The following is a 22,665-nucleotide window of genomic DNA, read 5'->3' as shown; positions in this document are numbered from 1 at the left end:
TGTTCTGTGAAGTTTGGATTCAGTCAGAGGGCCTCACTTGAGGACCTAAAGGACCACAAGTGGCCTCAAGGCAGCAGGTTCCCCCACCCCTCATAAAGTCCAAGGAGTGGGATCATGAAGAATATCCATTTTCCATTAGGAAAATGTAAGAGGTAGCAATCCTAAGATTCCTTAAAGCATAGTGAGCTTAGGGAGTTGGAACTCATTTGTTTTAATCCAGGCCCTGTCAGATGATAATGTTCTCTGATCTTAGGAAGGCCATTTAGCCTCCATTTCCTCATTTATAAGCTAAAGATAATAGCATTATCCTTTTTAAAAAAGTTATCTTGGAAACTCTGGGTGCCCCCAAAGTCTTGGTGCAGTTTTAAGCTACTAGAAATAAGAGTTCAATCAACTAATGGACACCATATATGTTTGAAATAGTAATCAACCATCCAGGCATTTTTTGAGTACCTGCTGTATACTCAAGAATGGTATAATGGTGAATAGAGCACTGACCCCGGAGTCAGGAAGACCTGAGTTCAAATGCAGCCTCAAATACTTGACACACTTACTAGCTGTGAAACCTTAGGCAAGAAGCTTAACCTTGAATGCCTCGCCTTCCCCCCTCCAAAAAAAAAAAAAAAAAGAATTGGTATAGTGATTTAAGAATTTACCATAAAACTTAAGAAATAAAGCTACAAGTACTTAAACTGTTTGCTTCTAGAGAAAGTTGAAAAACTAAAAAGCATAGTGTAAATTGATATCTGTGCTACAAGCCCTCCATTCAGTATCTATCAGTTAGATCATTCAGTAAGTTTTGGTTGTGTCTCCTATATGCCAGGCACTGAGAAGTGCATGGTGATAGAAATGAAATTATTCCTGCCCTGAAAGAGCTTAGATTCTTACAGCATGGAGAGTTGTCAAATTTATTCCCATTTATCAAAAAGAAAAAAAAAAGTCTCCCAGGTTTTGCTTAATTCACTGAGTTTTGCCATTCAGACCCTCGTGTAACATCACAATACTGGTGGAATAGCTGTTATCTTCTGTTGCTTTACTTCAATTATTCCCAGGACGTTTATTAGGAAGGAAGGATAGAAGTATTTATTAGACACTTTATATGCACTCTTCAGAGCACTTTACCAATATTCTCTCATTTGATCTTCACAAAAACTCTAGGAAGCAGGTACTGTTATTATCCCCATTTTACAATTGAGGAAATTGAGGCGCAGGTTAAATGACTCAATCATGGTCACACAGTAAGTAAGCATCTGTTACTGAATTTGAATTCGGGTTTCTGATGCCGTCTAGTGTTCTGTCTGATGCACCACCTAGCTCCCTTTAGATCTGCATAATGTCAGCATGAATTACTTGGGTTAATCAGGAAGGTACCAGGCAAAAAAAACCTGCTTTTTAATTATTATTAGCAGTAGTGGTAATTATATCTAACAATTTTACTTGCGTTGCCTAGTAACAAAATTCTATTTGCTCTTTTTCTTAATGGAAAAATAATTTCTCTCTCTGAGCAGGGCTAGAAATCAACAACTTTAAAGACGGTCTTTGTATTTTGTAGGTTGCTGCAGGAGAATGCAATGAAGACACAGAAGTTTACAACATCACTCTTTGCACCGGTGATGAGCTCACTTTAATGGGGCAGGCAGAAATCCTTTATGCAAAGACATACAAAGAGAAGTCACGATTCAATACTATCTTCAAGAAGATTGGAAAACTCAATTCCATTGGCAAGCTGGGAAAAGGCAAAATGCCGTGCCTCATTTGCATGAACCACAGGACCAATGAAAGTATTAGCCTCCCGTTTCAGTGCAAAGGGCGATTTAGTACCCGAAGCCCGTTGGAGCTTCAGATGCAGGAGGGTGAACACACCATCCGCAACATTGTGGAAAAAACCAGGCTTCCTGTCAATGTGATTGTGCCGAGCCCTCCTCCCAGAAACCCCTATGACCTCCACTTTATTCGTGAAGGTCACCGGTACAAGTTTGTGAACATCCAGACCAAGACAGTGGTGGTTTGTTGTGTGCTACGCGGCAACAAAGTCCTCCCTATGCATTTTCCTTTGCACTTGACCGTCCCCAAGTTCAGCCTCCCAGAAAACCTTGTGAAGGGAGAGGCCTGGCCTGACACCCTGGTCCAGCATTGGCTTGGTGTCTGCCAAGAACAGTTTGACATCGATGAGTACTCCCGAGCAGTCCGTGATGTGAAGACAGATTGGAATGATGATTGTAAGAGCCCCAAGAAGAGTCGCTGTTCTGGTCACAACCACATCCCCAACTCCCTCAGCTATGCCCGGGACGAGTTAACGCAGTCCTTTCACCGGCTCTCTGTCTGCGTGTATGGAAATAACCTCCACGGCAACAGTGAAGTGAACCTCCATGGGTGTAGGGATCTGGGAGGAGAGTGGACTACGTTTTCCCACGACACCCTGCAGTACCAGGACTCTGGTGACAGTGGCAGTGATTACCTTTTCCCTGAAGTTGGTGATGAATCTGTGTGCCTCCCATCAAAACCAGAGCTCCCTTATGAAGAGCTATGGCTAGACCAAGGCAAGACAGACAGTCAACCCCTTACCAGTTCCTTGAGCGACAAAACCAAATGTGATAATTACAGGAGCTCTATCCGGTCAAAATGTGGCACTTCTCTCCCCATTGCCGGAACATTGGCAGCAACAACATCTTCAGATGTGGCCCTACCTCCACCTCCAGTGCCTCCAAAATCTGAAGCTGTAAGTCTTGGAAATGTTTTTTAGCTGAGTTTCACTTGTTTAGCAAAGAGGAAGGGGAAACCATTGCTTCTGAATCTGCCTTCCTTATTCTCTGATGTATTCCTACTCCCAGTGGATGGGGAAAGAGAAGAAACATAGCAAAGGATTTTCAGAAAAAGCTTGTATTTTAAGTCACAGCCACATTGCCGTATCACTTATTTTAGTCAAAATTTGGTACAAATGGACCATTTCAGAATTTGAATAGAAATGGTATATAATGCATTATGGTGGCATTATAAGTGCAGTTATGGTTGCTTCTGTTGCTTGTTTGAATGCCAAAAGTGATTTTTTTTCCCCATTGTCTAAATATTGATAACATAACTTAAATTCACAGGCTGCAGAAAGTTTAGGCCATAATTTTCCTCACAACCATTTTCTAAAATGCCTCCCCAGTGAGAGATTGACTTTCATTGTATCTTGCCCATGTAACGATTCAATTTCATGAGTGAAAGAGAAGCTTTGCCAGGGATTATCATTAGAGAGACTTACAGATCTCTCCCATGGTACTCCCATAGCCTGGTACAAAGGGTGCTGACCTCAGTAACAGTACCTCAGTTTGAATTCTGGCTCTTTCACTTAGTCAGCCAGCATGTATTAAACACTTAGTCTTTGCCAGGTACTATGTTAGCACTGAGTATACAAGGAAAGGTAAAAACCACAGCCCTCACTATATAGAAATCCACATTGTAATGTGGGAGACATATATACATACAAGTTATGCACAGTGGAAATGGGAGGTCATCTCAGAGAGAAGTCACAAGTAGTGGGAGGGACCAAGAAAGGCCTTTTGTAAAAAGTGACATTTGAGCTGAGTCCTGACAGAAGCCAGGACAAACTGAAAATGCATAGAGTTGGGAAATAGAACACCATGTATGCAAATCACCCATTTGAGTCTGAGTAAGTTATTTAGAAACTTAGAACTTTAGCTTCTTCATCAAAAAAAAAAAAATTAGGGGAGTGGAACAGAGGATCTCTAAGGCCCATTCCAGCTCTGATGATTGGGGGTTTTGTACAAGGCACACGTTACTATGTTCATTAGAAATAATCACATGGTATTTTGCAACTTAATATGATTCAGTGCAGGACATGCTCTATGAATAACAGAAATAATGGCAAAATTTTTAACGTGGTCATCTTCCTTTGACTGGAAATATGCAAGAGTTACTCATCTTAATTTATTGAGATGTTACTTTGTCCATCCTTCCATATACCCAAAGCTATGTCCCCCTCCTATGGATTAACTAAAGCTTGGTAGGTTGTCCTAGCAAATTAGTGTTACCTTTTAATCCAGTGATGGAACCTGTTCAGTGAAATTTCCATGATTAGGCAGTGGCCTGGAGGAGAAGATGACTGTTGAAATAGTTGTATCTGCCACTTCTGTTCCTGAAGCTGCATTGTGATTTGAGAAGTCTATAGGAAGGGAGGAAGAAGGGAAAGAAAGAAGGAGGGAAGGAAGAAAGGAAAAAGGGATGGAGATGGACAGACAGATACAAGCCCGCCAAGTGCCAAGTGATGTGTTTAATGGTGTCTTGAGACCAAATTTGATTTTAGGTCTTTCTTAGGATACTGTACCATCCACTTGTAAGTCTTAAGCTACTTTCCCTAAGTGGAGGTCATAACTTCCTAATTGTTAGATTTTTAACATATAAATATAACCTTCATTAATCTGTTTTAGTCCCCTGTTATATTTTTGGGTCCCCAGAATAGCATCTGAGACAATAAAGGAAGAACTAAAAACTTTCCACTGGCTGCTATAGGCTTCTTAGGAGAGAGCTGTCTAACTAATCAGTTTACCTGAAGGTGGGTACTGTTTCCTCTAATAGGGAAGTAGCCAAAGATGCTTTTTCATGTAGAACATTGTCCACAGCTGGTGAAAAATGGATACCACACAGGCACCATTCCGTTACACAACTGAGGCTTGAAGAAGAAGAATTGGAAGATTATTCATGTACTTTTAGGCTGGAGGGATGGAGGGAGGAAGAGAGAGTGAGGGGGGATAACTGATGATGGCTGAGTAGAAAATAAATATTAAGAGGCCTAATTATGACTCATTTGCTAATTTTTTTAAAATTCATGTTGAGATTAAATTTAAAACTGAAATCAAAGCTTTAACACAGGAGAGGAAATATTTTTGGCCACTTAATTCTAAGGGATAATTTCCTAAGGAGTCAGAAAGACTTTCCAAAGCCAGGCTAGTGTTTATGGCATGCTATAAACATAAGAATGATTTGGATGGGGGGACGGGAGGGCAGCCTGAAGTAATTTAACTTATGTAACAATTAAAAAAGAAAAAATTTAGGTATTTCTTATGCAGTCATTTTTTTTATTAGTTTTGTGACCATGAAATAAATTTTTCCATTTTTAGGATGTGCGTGGGATCCAGAAAACATCATAATTGTTAGATGTGGCTTCAGCTTGCAGTTTTCAAAGGGAAACTGTAATGGGGCATAAAAACTCAAACACTCCCACAGAATTAAATAAAACTTCTGCTGTGGATGGTAAAAATGAAGTCCTAGGGGAGAGATGTGCCATGTGTCCAGCAGCAACTCCTCCAGATAATTATAGATGTAGTAAGTTTTCAGGGGAGGTCAGTCTTGACCTTGTCTGGGAAGGTGATGATTACTACCCAGGTCCTTAGGCTAGAACTGTGGGAAGAACATCAAAGGGTGCCAGGAAATGAGGGTGCACAAACATCTCTCCATAGACTTGAAAAGAGATCTAGGAGTGATCTCTTGAGTTCTATTTGAAAACAAGCAAAAAAGAAAGAATAGTTTATTGATTTTTTTAAAAATTCAATTGTGTCTGACTCTTTGTGACCCCTTTTGGGGTTTTCTTGGCAAAGATACTAGAGTTGTTTGCTATTTCCTTCTCCAGCTCGTTTTACAGAAGAGGAAACTGAGGCAGATAGAGTTACCATGGGTCATATAGGTAGTAAGTGTCTGAGGCAGAAATTTGCTGAGGCAAATAGAGTTAAGTGACTTACCATGGGTCATATAGGTAGTAAGTGTCTGAGGCAGAATTTGAACTCAGGAACAATAGTATTCCAGACTCTAGGCCCAGAACTCTATCTACTATACCATCCAGCTGCCCTCATTGACTTGTAGAAGTTAAAAATATCTAGAAAAACACTGTTGCATCCTGAATTATCTTGGCCTTTACTTCCAGTTAGCTCTGAAGGCAGCTTGGTCCAGTAGAAAGAGTGCTTGAATTGAATTCAGAACAGTTGGGTTCTAATTTCAACTCTGCCACTTACTCCCTTTGTGATGTAGACAAATCACTTAACTTCTCTGGACCTCAGATCCCTCATATATAAATCTTAGAGAGGTTATATTAGATGATCTGTAAGATGTTTTCCTACTCTGAGTATATGACACTGCAGGAATATTATCATCTTCTATAAAAACATCCTCTCCCTTAAAAATATATTGACCTCCGTGTGAATGTGAGGAAATCATCGCTATTCAAAGATAAAATATCTGGGTTTCTATTTATCTACACATTTCACTCTCTGCATCTGTAATGTAATATCAAGGAAAGGCAACTTCCCAAGGTCCAAAATACCAGCACAGGTGCTCTCCATTTTATTCAGTGACCAACCAAGAACAGAGAAGATCAAAACATGACATCATTCCAAATATAGCATTTACTAAGTGTGATTCAATAATCTCCAAGTATTACCCCACCCCAGGACCTTCCAATCATTTAATCAATTACAAAGTCCCTGGTCTAAATACTTCTCCACCCCTAGGCTATACCTTCATTTGTCAATCACAGAGCACAAAAAGGTCAAAAGTTCCCCACCCCTGGATCTCAATTGAATCTACCCCAGAGTTACATCAAGTTTAAACACAGCACTTAATACCCAAATGGAGGTCTTTTCTTCATCTTGACATGAGGCAAGTTCTCAGCAATCTTAGTTCCTGGGGAGACAAGGCTTAGCAAGGCCACAAGATACATTGCCAGTCTCTTCACTAATTCATCCTCTGTCTGTAGAACAGTCCTAGAACCCCTGAACACATTAGCAAAACCCTCTCCCAGGATTTCTGTAAACATACAACAAGAAAATCCTTCTTCAGGGCTTCTGAACCAACAGAAAGGTTCCCAGACCCCTGCAACAACAGCACTGTCCTTCACCAGTGGACAGTTTTCACTCTGTCTGCAGGACAGTCTCCAGACCCCTGCAACAACAGCACTGTCCTTCACCAGTGGACAGTATTCACTCTCTGTCTGCAGGACAGTCTCAGGGCTTCTTAACCAAAAGCCAGGTTCCAGGACTTCTTCAACAGGACAGTCTTTCACCAGTGGACAAATCTGGCAAAACAACATCAAAACAGACAGACAAAGTACCAGCAAAACAGCCATGTCTCCTCAGTCCTTGGCAGCTCAGGGGGCAGGTCTCAAAAGTCCAGGGCAATTCAAAGTGGCCCTCAGCAATCCTTCTCAGTCTCTCTCTCTGCCTCCACGAGGTGCTGCTTCCAAAAAGTCCTTCTGCCTCTCTCTCCTGTCTCTGCAAATCTACGTCACCAGCTCCTCCCAGTTCAGGACTTTCTTTTCACATCAACAAGTCCATCCCACAGGTGGGATTAACAAGCTCTGGGTTTTAACACAATCAATTTGAAAACCAAGCCAATACAGGGGAATCCTTAAATGCCATTACTATCACAGCATCCTAAGTAAATTAATTATTTTGTGAGGCCAAATAAATAGTGTGCTTGGCAGAAGAATGATCTTTTTCAGCTCTGTTGAATTTACTTTAGTGTGACTTTTTAGCTACCTATCTCTTCTAACATGAAATCCTATTATCTTTAAAAGAATATCATTTTGGTTGGTTTTTATTATCTTTTAGGGTCAGAGCACATATTTCCTTCTTTAAAAGAATTACTTCTTTAAAAAAAAAATTCCCCTCTCCCAATTATCCAAAAAGATTTTTTAGGGGGTATAGTAAATTATGCCCTTTTTTGTGAAGATAGAAATACAAAATAATTACTGTTTGCCTAAAATTGGTTCAGATGAGCATTAACGAAGATAATATGCCTAACTTATTTTGTAGCTATTTTTTTTCTGTCTTTAAACTTAAACATTTTGCACAGTCTGCGTTGGGATCAGGGTGACCTGACAGACTGTTCATTTTAGGTAGATTTTTCTATTGGTTTGTGTTTTGGCTTTTTGATCTTTTTAGGGGTGGGGTGAAAATGGGTCTCCCTCTCTCACCCAAATTGGAAGGAAAGCAGCCACTCGCGGGCCCAATTCTGTAGTTGGTCAACACAGAAGCTTTAACCCAGGATAGTTCACTCCTCAGCAGCCCCAGTGGCCTTCCATTTCCTACGGCTTTACCATATTGGTGCCATACTAAGTGAAAGTGATCAACTTTTGCATCCCTGCTGTTCAGAATTTCCAGACTTAAGAGATCCACCAGCCTTAGACGCCCCAGCCACAGAGTTTAAAGATGTGTGACAATTTTGGCTACTTTCTTAAACAAATTCTCTACAATTCCATCAGTCACTTTTTCCATTTTATAAATCATTTTCATTCTGTTCATGGTCTCAATTTTCTTGCTATTGGCTGTTATGTTTGAAATGCAGGCAGTTCTACTATAACTCAACTTAGGGATATATAAGTTCCCAAAAAGCATCCCACTGTGTAAAATTGAACGAAAAAAAAACCACAGGACTTATGGGGGAAATGAGATCAGGGACATAACACTCAAAAACCTTGTCAGTGACCAGTTTAAAAGCTAGGAACCTAATAAAAATGGCAGGATAATTTAACACATGTTAAATTATTAAGAGATATATAAATATTACGGTAAACAATGGTGTCATCAGCTTTAGGCCATACCCTGATTTCCATAGCTGAGGGTAGAGAGACATTAGGTGGGTTTGGATCAACCCTCCTCCACCCACAGCCCCTACTGCCCCAGAAGATATACAACAGATATGGCACTTTACCTTGTCAAAGACCTGAAGTTGGATTTCAGGTACCCTCTCTTCTATTAGCTATCAGTGAGAACAAGACTCTTCTCATTCTAAACCTCCGAGGCTAGCTGCAGCAGGGCCCTGGGACAGAAAATCATGAAAGATTGGGGTGAGAGTTGCTGTAGAAGGGAGTGAAAGAAGTTGTGGTGATTAAAATTCATTTTAGGACTCTCTACTTGATAGCGATGATGGCCTTTAAAAACAGAAAACTTCATATTTGCCCCAAAAAGACAAATTTTGGGATGGTTATTGGTTTGCAAAATAATTTTTACAAAAGAAATCACCATAGGGCTCCACTAATTAGCAAGCCACCCTAGGATAGTCACATTTTAAATGGTTTGCATACAGTTTTTCAAGACTGTAACCATTAACATAAGTGTATTTCTATGTGCTTTTTGTCAGGAAGACTAAAAGAATAGGATAGTTTGGAAGTTTAGAAGCTTATTATACTAGATTCTTTGCTGCCCACCTTTAAAAAAATCCTATATGCTGATGAACTATTACGTGTCTTTCATGTTAATTAACATCCTTTGAGAAATTAATTAAAATACTGAATTCAGTCTTTGGGTAGATTCTCTCTTAAACTCAACTATTAGACTATCAGCAAATATATATATATATATATATATGCAGTTGTAAATGCATCTGCCATTTGTTAAAGGCCTTTTTTCAGAAAATTCTTATAATTTTTCAGAATTCTGCCAACAGAATTCTCTCTTGCATATCTCTGGTGGTTCTCCCCTCCCCCCATTTTTAATGGCATATTCTCTCTATTGACGCTATGGCAGTCTCCTTGTCCCCGCCTGCCTAGAGTTTAAACAACTACTTCTTTTCAGAACCAGCTGATGTTCATGTTTCCCAATTGGTGACTGCCTGCTCCCTCCCACTTGCCTCTCTCGCCGGAGGCTTGGAATATTGGAGTCCATTTCAGAGCCAGGTCTGTGTTAGGTCCTTGTCTTTAATTTATAAAAATGGAGAAATAAAAATTAAATGTGTCTTGAGAGTCACAAGATTTGTGATTCTTCAATTCTTATCTGTTCTTTGCCAATTAATAAAATAGAAGTTCATTTTATTGCTATATCATTGCTCGGTTAAACCTTTAATTTTTTTTTCTGTGACAGACAACATCCACTTATGGCTACTTGATGGGGTTGTGAACTTTTTGTATAAAAGCCCCTTTTATAAATAAGATTTCTTAAGGCTCTAATGATTTTGTTATGGGGTTGGGATAGCAGGAAGGAGAGGAGAATGGAATCAGAGGGACATGAGAACTTGGAGAGCAAAGTTAGAAAGGCCAGTGAAACACTATTACAAAACTGTTAGATAATTAAGAACAATTATTATAATAACTAACATTTGTATAGCATGTTAAGGTTTACAAAGCACTAAATTTATGTCCTTTCATTCGATCCTCCCTAGTATTATTTCAGCTCCCTTGTCTTAAGTTGAAAAGTGGTAATGAAGGAAAGTAATACTGTGAGTGAATCAAGCTTGTTGTTCCACAGAAGAGACATAATCTGCTGTAGAGAGAACAGCTGGATAAATATCAGCACAGATAACAAATGATAATTTTCAATGTTCAGAGGTAATCCATATTTCAAAGCAAAATGGTCTTTTCTTTTGGGGGGATGATGGAGAAGGCATCTCCACTCCATGACTCCATTTGGCAGAGATACTGGAGTGGGTTGCTATTTTCTTTTCCTGGTTATTTTACAGATGAGAAAATGGAGGCAAACAGGGTCAAGTGACTTGCCCAGGGTCATATAGGTAGTGTCTGAGGTCACATTTGAACTCGAGATTTTCTTCACTCCATGCACCTAGCTGCTCAAATATCCCATCTCGGTGTTTTAATACAAGGAGCTATATATGCTTCTTCCAGAATTTCCTAGTTTTGTCCTGAAAAAGTTTAGTCATATTTTTGTATTCAGTATGAAGTCTTTCAACAGCCCTGTGTCTAACTACAAAGGATAACAAGTACATTACAAATGTGCACAGTATGTATGCTGTTCTAGCTGCATATGCAAGCAGGAACTTAAATGTGTAACTAAGGCTTTTTAACATCTCTGCCAGTTTGACTCATTTTTGTGGTTAGTTACTCCATTAAAGACAGCATTGAGCAAACACAGTTATGAAATTGAAACACTTTTTTTTCCCTTCAAAGGAAGTTTGAAGCCTGTTCAGCAAAGAATGTTTCATAGTAAGTGCTGTGTTTACCTTTCTTAAACTGTTTCTTTAATCCAAGAAATGAGGGACAGTCTGGGAGAGTGTCATTTCTTTCCACAGCAGAAAAATTTGGAAGTTCCAAGAAAAGGAGGGACTTATTGCAAAATTTAAGCCCTTTTCACTCCACATGGTCAGTGTTGTCATTCCTTCTTTTTCTTTGTGCCTTTTCCTGGATTGTAATCATGAGCAAGCATCTGTATGGAAGAAATGAAACCTGGACAGGTCATCAGAAAAAGAGTTTTGTGTTCAATTTATTCATAAAGGTGATCGAATCAGAATGTATTCTGAGGATCCAGTGGTTACCCTCAAATTATAAAATTATGCGAGTACAGGGGTGGCTAGGTAAGCTCAGTGAAAAGAGCACCAGCCCTGGAGTGAGGAGGACCTGAGTTCAATCTGGTCTCAGACACTTAACAAAAAAAATAACTGTGTGACCTTGGGCAAGTCACTTAACCTCAATTGCCTTACCTTCCCCCTCCAAAAAAAAAGGGAAAAAAATGATGCATGTATGTATAGACACTTGTCTAGAATCTGCAGCAATGCCAAAAATAAAAGAAAGATGGGTTCAGCAAATACTTTGTGTACTTTATCCTCAATTTCAAAATGCAAATTCAGGTTATCTATTACAAATGTTGTATCATTTTTTATGACAGGCTCACCATGTGGGCACTAAGAAGAAAATGTAAACTTCTTGAGGGCAGGAACAGTTTCATTTTTGTCTCCATATCCCCAGCACCAACACTGTTCTAGGCACATAAAAATTGCTTGTTGATTGATTGATTAAAGTGAAAGTGAGGCTAAATCTTCTCCAGAAGTTGTCAAGAAAATGACTTTTTGATCCAGCAACTGAATGCCTAGGACATATGCTGAAAAGTACATAAAATATAACTATTCTATGGTTGGAGATCATTGCCTGTAACTTAGAAGTTCCAGCTGTGGTCAGTTAATCTGTTAACAAATATTTATTAAGCTTCACTAGCCATACCAAGATAAAAGCAAAAATAGTCTCTGCCCCTAGGACACACACACACACACACACATACACACACACACACACACCATTTAGAAAGGGGAAGCAGAAGCATCAGGAAAAGCCTCATGTAGAAGGTGGCCCTTAACTGAGTCTTAAATGAAGCTAGGAATTCTGAGACAGAGTTAAGGAGGGAGTGCATTCCAGGCATGGGAAACAGCCTGGGAGATGGAGTGGCATGTTTGAGAAGTGTGAAGGAATACAATTTGTCTTTTCTCATCTTCTTATTAAATGGCTAAAGTATTTAAGCTTAAGCTTCAGTATTTGACCTTCCATTGAATATCCTGAATTAATTTCTTTAAATATTGACTGATGTGATCTCCTTGCTGTCCAAGGGACTCTAAAAAGTTGTCTCCAGCACCACAGTTTGAATGAGCTGGTCTGTGGTGCTCAGCTTTGTGTATAGTCTAACTCTTGCAGCATATATTGCTATCGATAACTTTGACTGTGTGAAACTTTGTTGGCAGGATGATATCTCTGCTTTTTAGTATGCTGTCCAGATTTGCCATAGCTTTCTTTCCAAGGAGCAAGCATCTTCTTATTTCATGGCTGTAGTTACCATCTGTAGTGATCTTTGAGCCCAAGAATATAAAATCTAACACTGCTTCCATTTCTTCTCCCTCTTTTTGCCAAGAAGTGATGGAACCAGTTGCCAAGATCTTAGGGTGTTTTGTTTTGGTTTTTTTATGTTAAGCTTTGAGCCAGCTTTTAAACTCTCCTCTTTCACTCTCATCAAGAGGCTTCTTAATTCTTCACTTTCTGCCATTAGAGTGGTATAGATGGTTGCTATTTCTCCCAGAAACTTTAATTCCAGCTTTTGATTCATCAGCCTGGCATATACGTGATGTATTCTGCATATAAATGAAATAAACTAGGTGACAATATACAGCCTGGTTGTACTCCTTTTCCAATGTAAATCGATCATTGTTCCATGTTCAGTTTTATGGTTGCTTCTTGACCCACAAACAGGTCCTCAGGATCAGATTCTTCCATCCATTTTGTTGTGATCCACACATCCGAAGGCTTTCATATAATCAATGAAGCAGAAATAGATGTTTTGTTTTGTTTTCCTCTGAAACTCCCTTGCTTTCTCCATAATCCAGGATGTTGGCAATTTGATCTTTAGCTGCTCTGCCTCTTTGAAAACCAGCCTGTTCTGGTAATTCTTGGTTCACATGTTACTGCAGCCCAGCTAGCATAATCTTAAGCATAGCCTTGCTGGCATGTGAAATGAGTGCGGTTATTCAGTAATTTGAACATTCCTTGGCATTGCCCTTCTTTAGGATTGGGATTTAGGAACTGATCTTTTCCAAACCAGTGGCCACTGTTGAGTTTTCCAAATTTGCTGCACATTGAGTGCAGCACTTTAACAACATCATCTTTTAGGATTTTAAATGGTTCTGCTGGAATCCCTTCACTTGCATTATTCCAGTATCCCATATTGTTACAATGCTTCCTTAGACCCACTTGACTTCACTCTCCAAGATGTTTGGCTGTACATCAGTAACCACACCATTGTGGTTATTGGTGATGTTAAGATCTTTTTTGTATAGTTCTTTTGTGTATTCTTGCTACCTCTTCTTAATCTCTTCTACTTATGTTAAATCCCTACCATGATTGTCTTTTATCGCGCTCACTTTTGTATGAAATGTTCCCTTGATAGCTCTCATTTTCTTGAAGAGATTTCTTGTCTTTCCCGTTTTATTGTTTTCTCCTATCTCTTTCCATTTTTCATTTATGAAAACCTTCCTAGTTCTCCTTGCTATTCTCTGGAATTCTGCGTTTATTTGGGGTATATCTTTCCCTTGCTCCTTTCCTTTTCATTTTCCTACTTTCCTCAGCTATTTGTAAAGCCTCATCAGACAGCCATTGTGCTTTCTTGTTCCTTTTTTTTTTTTCAAATATGTTTGCTGTTGCCTCCCATATAATATTGCAAACCTCTTTCCATAGTTCTTCAGGCACTCTATCTAGCAGATTTAATTCTTTAAATCAGTTCATCACTTCTACTTCATATTCATAAGGGATCTTATTTAGGTCATACCTATATGACCTGATGGTTTTCCCTACTTTATTCAGTTTAAGTCAGAATTTTGCAATAAGAAGCTCATGACCTGAACCCCATTCATCTCCAGGTCTTGTATTAACTAACTATATAGAGTTTTTCCATGTTTGGCTACAATGTATATAATCATTCTGATTTTGATGTTGACTATCTGGTGATGTCCATGTGTAGAGTTACCTTTTAGGTTGTTAGAAAAGAGTGTTTGCTATGAACAGCACGTTATCTTGACACAACTCTATTAGTCTCTGCCCTACTTCCTTTCATGCCCCAAAGCCAAACTTTGCTATTATTCCAATTAACTTTTGATTTCCTACTCCAGCATCCCAATCCCGTATGATCAATGTGACATCTCTTTTGGTGTTATTTTTAGAAAGATGTTGTGGGTCTTCATAGAAGTGATCAACTTTGGACTCTATGGCATCAGCGGTTAGAGTATAGACTTGTATTACTGTGATTTTGAATGGTTTGCCTTGGATTCAAACATATCATTTAGTCATTTTCGAAATTATACCCCAGTACTGCTTTTCTCACCCTTTTATTGACTACAGGGGTATGACATTTCTTCTTGCCCACAGTAGTATATATAATGATCATCTGAATTAAAGTCACCCATTCCCATCCATTTAAGTTCGCTGACACCCACAATGCCAGTGTTTCATCTTTCCATCTCCCGTTTGACCACATCCAGCGTACCTTGGTTCATAGATCTTACATTCCAGCTTGCTATGCAATACCAGCCTTTACAGCCATCAACTTTGCTTTTGTCTCCAGATGCATCCCCGGCCGAGCTTCCTTTCATCGACTCAGCTATTTCCTTATTACTGGAGCTGCTCATACTTGTCTTTCCCCTTCCCCAATGGCATGTCAGATACCTTCTGACCTGAGGGGCTCATCTTCTAATGTGATAAATGATCATTTTAGTAATGTCCATGGGGTGTTCTTGACAAAGATACTGGGGTGATTTGCCATTTCCTTCTTCAGTGGATCACCTTTTGTCAGAATTCTCCATTGTGACCTGTCCATCTTGGATAACCCTGCATGACATAGCTTACAGTTTCATTAAGCTATACAAGCCCCTTGGCCACAACAAGGCACCGTGAAGCGTCCTCTCCCACCCTCGCCCCCATTTCTGGGCTCTTGCTTTGTAGGTGGATACAATGTATGATAGTGGGCATTGAGTATGGAAAAGTTCAGATTATAGAGGGTTATAAGTGTAAAATTAAAAAAAAAAGGAGTTTGTACTGTAGCCTGTGATCAACGGTGAGCCACTAAAGGTTTTAGAACAAAAGAGTGACATAGTAAAAGCCACACATCTGACTTACACAAATATGCCAAAATTGTAACACTAGAGAAAATTACAGTGAATAGGAAAACTTGGAAAGGAATCTGGGAGCAGGTAAATTAACCTCTCTGGAATCATCCATCTTTTGTGTCCTAATCAATGACACTTTATAAGCAGGAGAAGCAAAGATGCCAGGGACTCTTTCTTAGCTCTCTAAGTCAACAGCTAGCTAAGAAAAATGGATAGCCCCCTGAACCTGGAGTCAGGAAGATCTGAGTTCAAATCCCACCTCAGAAACTTACTAACTGTGTGATACTGGGCAGCCACTTCCCTTCCATCTATCTCAGGGTTCTCATCTATAAAATGGGGATAATATTAGCACCTACCTCCCAAGGTAGATATGAGGATAAAATGAGATTTGTAAAGCACTTTACAAATCTTAAAGCACTATTAAATACTAGCTAGCTAAGCTAGTAACATAACCACCTTCCTTTCTAACTAGAGCATGCGCATTTCCATGCCATGTTAAATGAAGGCCTCCTGCAATCTGGTTTGGGATGGCAGCACTCTCTCCCCAATCATAAATGATTGCCTCTGCCTACATTATACTTAATGGAAGGAAATTGTTTCCAATCACAAACATACCTTTAGGTTTTTGCCTTACACATTTTAACCTTAGGAAGGGGGAGGGAGGGAATGGATATCAGATCTCAGATACATTTTAATGTCCCCTTTAACTCCATTTTTCCCTTATGGCATTTCCTGTAATTGGAGAGAATATAAATGTGGTTTGCTTTATGATTCAGGTTATTTAGAGGTTATTATATATCAGGATTGTACTGTTGTACAATATCAGAGATAGGGCCATAGTTTTAGGCTAAAAGAGATCTCAAAAGTTATTTAGTCCAGTCCCTTTGTTTTATAGCTTGGGTAAGCACCTACTGTGTCCTAGGCATGGTGCTAATCTCTGAGGATACAAGAAGAGACAGAAACCCGGAGAAATTAACCTGAGATTTGAGGCCAGGGCTTTGACTTTTTCTGCTATACAGTGACTATACACACCCATTTCCACTGGGGAGGGAGGGTAGAGTATGTCTCTCCTCTGTCGTCCTTTGCTCCTTATGCACCTGGCAAACTGTGCGTTCACCCCCTCCACAGCTTTCCAGTAGCCTTTCAACCCAAAGACAGGCATGCTTGGACATCCAAGGGAAGAAGGGAGAAGAATCAAACCCTACATCTTTTTCTCATAACTGACATTGGTGAGGACAACTTGAAGGAAGTGACCATAGCAATTTTTCCTATACTTTTGTTGTTATTGTTCAGTCTTGTCTGACTCTTCATGAACCTCTTTGGGATATTCTTGGCAGAGATGCTCAAGTGGGGTCACCATTTCCTTCTCCTGATGAGGAAGCTGAGGCAAATAGGGTTAAGTGCCGTCCAAGATCACACAGCTAGCTTCTGCGGCCCCATTTGAACTTGGTTATTCCAAGCTGTCCAGGATGGGTGCTCTATCCACTGTGCCACCTGGATGTCCTCTTCTGAATTAGCACAACAGAATAGATTTATGTTGGCTGAAATGTTCCTTGTAACATTCATTATAATTTAAAATATTAGTCTCCCATTGGAAATAAATCCTATTTTAGAGTTAATCCCCAATTTCTGAACTTCCTAGAGAAAGCAGATGAATCTGTCATAATGTATTCCCCCTTCCCCACCCTCTCCTATCTGAAAAGTGACTTAATAGCCCAGGGGTAGAGGTTGGGGTCCTTTTGTGCCTCTATTTCCTTATCTGTAAAATGAGAAAGTTGGACTGGGTGACCTCTGAGGTTGATTCCTACCACCTGTGATTCTGAAATTGGTATATTGGGTTGGCTACCTCAGAATAGATAAGACCACCTGGTAAGCTAGGAAGATGACACCAAGCTTCCCTATTGTTTAGGCTTACTGGTAACTCAGATTTACTTGAAAACAGGAATGGGGGGTGGGTGTGGGAGTGAACAAAACAATCAGATCCCAGAGTTCTGAGTGGCAGAAAACAAGTGGGCTGAAAGTCAGACTCCCTAATTTACCATGTAGGCCTTTGGGTGACAAATTCTTCCTATTTGTCCCCATCGTCTTCCAGCGTTACTTTTTTCAATCCAATCATCCCTACCTAATTGGTCTCCCTGCCTCACACTTCTCTCTGATTTGTCTTTCACACAGTTGCCAAAGTGACTTTTTTAAAGCTGAGGTCTGCCCTATCAGGCCCCTGCTCATTAAATAGCTCCAGAGACTCCCTTTTTACTTCTAGGATCAAATGTAAAGGCAAAAGCCTCTTTTTGGCTTTTAAAGCTCTTTTCTGCTCCTTAATTTGATGTTTAAAGTCCTTCACAACTGAGCTCCAGCCTGCCTTGTTGATTGATATTGACTGATTCTAAGACCCCAAGGCAGGCACCTTGGCTTGGTCATCATAGAATTTAAAAACCAGACTAGGCCTTAGAGATCAGTTATTCCAGGCCCTTTTTATTTGACAGATGAGGGAGTCCAGAGACTTGCCTCTGAAGTTGCACAACCCTAGGTCCTCCCGATTCTTCAACCAGTGACTTTTTCATAAGGGGCACTTACAACTAAAACAAACAAAAAAGGGGAGCAGGGGCTTGTAGAATTGGTGGAGCAACATGAGAGAGCCCCTGATGGGCTGTTAAGGGGAGAATATCTGTAGCTTTGAGAACTATCTTTCCAGCCTTACCTTTTTCAGTACAAGGGTAAAACTTTACATATTAACACATGACGTAATCTGCGTCCTCCTGTGGCTGAACATCTATAATCTGCGTTTAGCAGAAAGATGGGGCTGCTCTGCAGACGGGCTTGGCACTACCATGGCATTACCCCCCAGCTCCCGTTTCATTTTGTTTTATCTTATTTTGACTGTGGTGTGAATTGTAGTGCTGTGCCTCTGCAGTTCAGTTACAAGCGTAGAACCAGGCACAAACCTCCCCCTGCTGTCTGAAGGAGACAATCACAGTTAAAGCATACTTGGCCATGTTAGGAGAACATGCCATGGATGAACAGTGTAAAGACGGCAGCTGGAACCCAGGCCCATTTCAGGGCTCAGCCAGTTTCACATGAAGGTCGAGGAAGGATGATGAATGCTTAAGGCTTGGCATTTGCAAGAAAGTCTGTTTTTTGTTCTTAGTGTTGCATCTCAACTAAGACTATGGAGAGGCTCTGTATAATTTCCTAAAATCTGAATCACTTCAAGGGAATCGGCACCAATGAATGAGTACTTTAACACAGTGTGAGAATTTCAGCTAATCCTGGATAATGCCATGTGAGCCTTATAGCCTTTTCACTTTGTTAGTGTACCTATTTTGTAAGCCTTCACTTTTTGCTAGCTTTTCACCCGAAGTTACTTTAAAGTTATTTAAACGTTTTAGCTACTGTTTTTGGACAGTCACCAACACTCACCAAACCACTTCTTTCAAAACCAATTTGCCCCTAATTCATTTGACAGGTACCTGATGTTATCTCTGGCAGCATGCATTAGTTAACAGTGGTGAATGCCAGGCCTTTCCTGGTTTCCTCCTTTCTGATTCTGTTATTTTTAAGGGGAGAGACTTAACGCAGCAGGTTCATACCAGCACCTAGAGGGATTGTCCAGTTCTTTTGCTAACCTGGAGTATTTATTCTCTTGTTCTAGGTTAGGGAAGAATGCCGACTCTTGAATGCACCACCTGTTCCACCCAGAAGTGCAAAGCCTTCATCTACAAGTCCTTCCATTCCTCCTCGATCCGCTAAACCAGTGAGGCAACAGACACGTTCTCCTAGCCCCACCTTGTCCTATTATTCTTCAGGACTGCACAACATGTAAGTGTAGGAGCCAAGAGGTCTCCCTAGCAAGCACCATTCAATATGGTTCTTCTCATCTGGTCTATGGAGGTCTGTGAACTTAAAAATGTTGTGAAAGGAATTTGGGAGTAAAGGTACGTAAAGGATGCTCCTTTGAACCCACATTTGGACTGAGCCACTTATCCCAAGAAGAAAGGAAAATTGAATTCACCTTTGAGAAGCTCAGTGTTAAATTATTAAAATCTATACTCTCCTCCTGTAAAAGGAAATGATACACCCTGTCATTGATAAGGGTTAACAGGACACTCAGTGGAAATAACTAATAGCAGTTGGTTCTGTAAAGATAGTAGGAGAGCATAGGTAGTCCCAAACTGAAAACTTTTTTTCATTCATTCAGCAAGCATTTATTAAATACCTGTTTTGTGTAGAGGACTGTGTTTGGTGTTGGGAGGCACCCCAAATTTAGATAACACATGTACCCTCATTTCTTTCCTTTATAGTTATTATTTTTAGTAGCCACCACAAGCCACCGAAACATTTTGCAGGCCATAAGATCACAGAACCATAAAATTCTGAAGCCCTGAGGGTCTTCAAGGTCCCCTAGTACAACCTCATCCCCAGTTTGTAGGACTTCTCTGCCCCACACCCTTAAGATGCAGTCATCAGACTGTGCCTCAGCATCTCAGTGAAGAGAAGCTCACTGCTCTGTGAGGGAGCCTGTTTCATTTACGGACAGCTTAGGCAGTGCGTGCTTCAGTCAGGCCAGAATTGGCCTCTGACTTATCTTCTGCCCTGTCTTGCTCCAGCCTGCACATATCAGCTCGCTCAGACGTTTGAAGCATGTTCTCCTTGTGCCTTTATTTCCCCCACCTGAGCATCCACGTTTTTCCCAGCTGTTCTCATGGAACATGGTTTCCAGACCCTTCTTGGTTTGCCTCTCCACCCCCCCCCCTTTTTAGCCTATCCTCCAGTTTGCCTGTATGCCTATTAAAATTCAGACAAGTCAGTAGTTTTCAGAACTGAACATAACATCCCAAATACTGATCTCCCTTAGAATTTAAAGGAAGCCCTTCTTAAAAATGCTCCTGCTCATTCTAGGGCCTAAATCCCTGTTGTTAAGATAAAGTAGTTGTCAACGAATTGTTACAAGTGTGTAGGATTAATTCTTTTTTCTCCCAGTGGTGGTGCTAGGGTGAGGTGGGGAATAGTAAGGATTAATGTGATGTTCTTCTGATTTTTAGCTAACAGTTTTCAAAATCTAACATTTAAAAGTCTGAGATGAATGAATGTTTTATTATGAGAAATATTCTTAAGAGTTTCCCTAGCTCTTTTTTAAGTTTGTAATCAGTAGCTCTGTATGGTCATAGCTTTGGGCTTAACACAGTGCCTTAATACATGTTGATTGATTGATTGATTAGGAACCATTTTTTGCTAACTTCCCCCTTCTGTCTTTGCTTTTAAGCAGTGTCACTGACAATGACCCAACAAGTCCTTCAGAAAGTGCTTCTGTTTCCTGCTATCCATGTAACAGGATGAAGACTGAGTCTCTGGAACTTAGCAGATCTCCCTTTGGACACCCTACTGCTGAAGCTCTGTCCTCTAGACTGTCATGGCCTAGCCATTTCTTGGGAGCAGCTGAGAGTGAGAACAGGAATGACTTCCTGTTGGATCCAAGCAGAAGTTATAGTTACCCTAGGCAGAAGACACCGGGCACACCAAAAAGAAACTGTCCAGCAGCTTTTGATTTTGAAGGGTGTGACCTCTATGCGGGCTCCACACAGTCAGGTCCAGCAGAGTTCACAAGTGGGATGTCTGGGTGTCCAAAGTCAGCCAGTTACTCCTTAGAGTGCACAGATGAGAAGACCCTAGCAACCAGCCCAGCAAAACAGAGCCACTCGTGCCCAGCGCTACCCCCGAGAGCCCCCAAACTAACTGAGGAGAAGCTGGCCCCAGAATCATTTCCATTGCCTCTGAAAATTGATGGTGCTGAGGAAGACCCTAAACCTGGCTCACCGGACCTCTCAGAGGATCAGTATTTTGTTAAAAAAGGCACACAAGACATTTTCTCCATTTCTTATCCTTTTTCCTCACCCCTTCACCTCCAGTTAGCTCCAAGATCTTGTGGTGATGGTTCCCCATGGCAACCGCCCACCGATCTGTCAGGACTTTCTATAGAAGAAGTGTCCAAATCACTACGGTTCATTGGTTTGTCAGAAGATGTCATCTCGTTCTTTGTTACTGAAAAGATCGATGGGAATTTGCTAGTCCAGTTAACTGAAGAGATCCTCTCGGAGGACTTCAAGCTTAGCAAACTCCAGGTGAAGAAAATACTACAGTTTATTAATGGCTGGCGACCCAAGATATAGCCTGGGAGCCTCTCTGGGACTGAATAAAACTGATGGACTAATTGTGCTGGAGGGGGTAGGACTTGGTACTTTATTTCATTATTATTAATTTTTTTTGCACTAAAACCCCTCTGTAAATAATGGTAGAAACTTTTACTATGCAGGTTAAGTTCTGGGATGGTGAACCAGGCTATTTTGTACGTCAATAAAAATGCCACAGAGAACACTTTCGAGGTGTGCCTCGTACATCACTCAACACCCAGCAGCTGCTAAAAGAGAAAAGGGGATGTTAGTATGTTTGCCCAGGTAGGTTTGTGCTAAGAAGGTGTGATATTTATTATCGAACAGCCAGAGCTGAAAGATGCGAATCCAAAATACCCTTGTGACCAAGAATCCTTTTCTTTCAGAAAGTTAATTAGATGCTGTGCTCTGTCTGGTGGCTTGTTTAATGCTAATTCTTCTGATTCTAGTGCCTGGAAATGTTTTAAAGGTGGCTGTGTAATCCTCAGAAAATGAAAATGTTGTATGCTTAGTGCAGTTCTTTTTGCCCAAAGTTTTAATGTTCCCAAAGTCACATGTTGATAGAATTAGGATATGTTACATGACAAGTAATAATAAACTATAATAATAGTAATTTACCTTTAACTGCTGCCGCTTTTGCTAAGCAGAGAAAAACTACAATATACACAAGTGTGCTTCAAAACTACACTCTGAGTCAAATCATTTAAATAATAGTTTAAACTCTCCATCTAAGTGTTAGGACTTAGAAATGTCATTTACATGCCATTTACATTCACAGGAATAACATGGACACGGTGACTGCTAAAAATTCTTGGAACCCTGGGACTCCTATGTGAATCTTCTTGTACTTAATAAAGAAACCTAAAGCCAGATTATTACAGAATGTCTTTTATCTTTTCAGTCCACTATAGTTTAGGAGACAGAGAAGACATTTTTTGATCATTATCATTGTGCGATGCTAAGACTCAACGTGTATCCAAATTAGATTCATTCTTTTAATGGGGAAAATTTAGAGACCATCAGTCTAAATATGTTCTCCATATGTTTCATACATTGACTGATCCCACAAGCCAGAAATTTTATTCTTTGTTGTGTTAGCATGTTGTATTCTCTGGCCCTTCTACCAATTAGAGACTTAAAA

The 22,665-nt window shown here is 40.2% G+C and overlaps 1 protein-coding gene across 2 annotated transcripts in view; it reads left to right on the top strand.

The window, feature by feature from the left end:
* Positions 1-22,394, top strand: part of GAREM1 (GRB2 associated regulator of MAPK1 subtype 1) — a 216,486-nt gene extending 194,092 nt beyond the window's left edge. The window contains exons 4-6 of one of the 2 annotated variants that reach the window (XM_069099868.1): positions 1,553-2,719; positions 19,010-19,176; positions 20,624-22,394. In XM_069099868.1, coding sequence (XP_068955969.1) covers positions 1,553-2,719; positions 19,010-19,176; positions 20,624-21,524 — 2,235 coding nt within the window. In that variant the 3' untranslated portion in view covers positions 21,525-22,394. Of the gene's footprint in view, positions 1-1,552; positions 2,720-19,009; positions 19,177-20,620 lie in introns of both variants that reach the window. The other variant, XM_069099867.1, reaches the window with a different exon arrangement.
* The last annotated feature ends 271 nt before the right edge of the window (positions 22,395-22,665 follow it).

This window comes from Petaurus breviceps, unplaced genomic scaffold, assembly GCF_028583685.1.
Source record: "Petaurus breviceps papuanus isolate PSGF00001 unplaced genomic scaffold, PetGlider_PUasm1.0 38, whole genome shotgun sequence".
NCBI lineage: Eukaryota > Metazoa > Chordata > Mammalia > Diprotodontia > Petauridae > Petaurus > Petaurus breviceps.
This window is presented reverse-complemented; position numbering and strand designations above follow the sequence as displayed.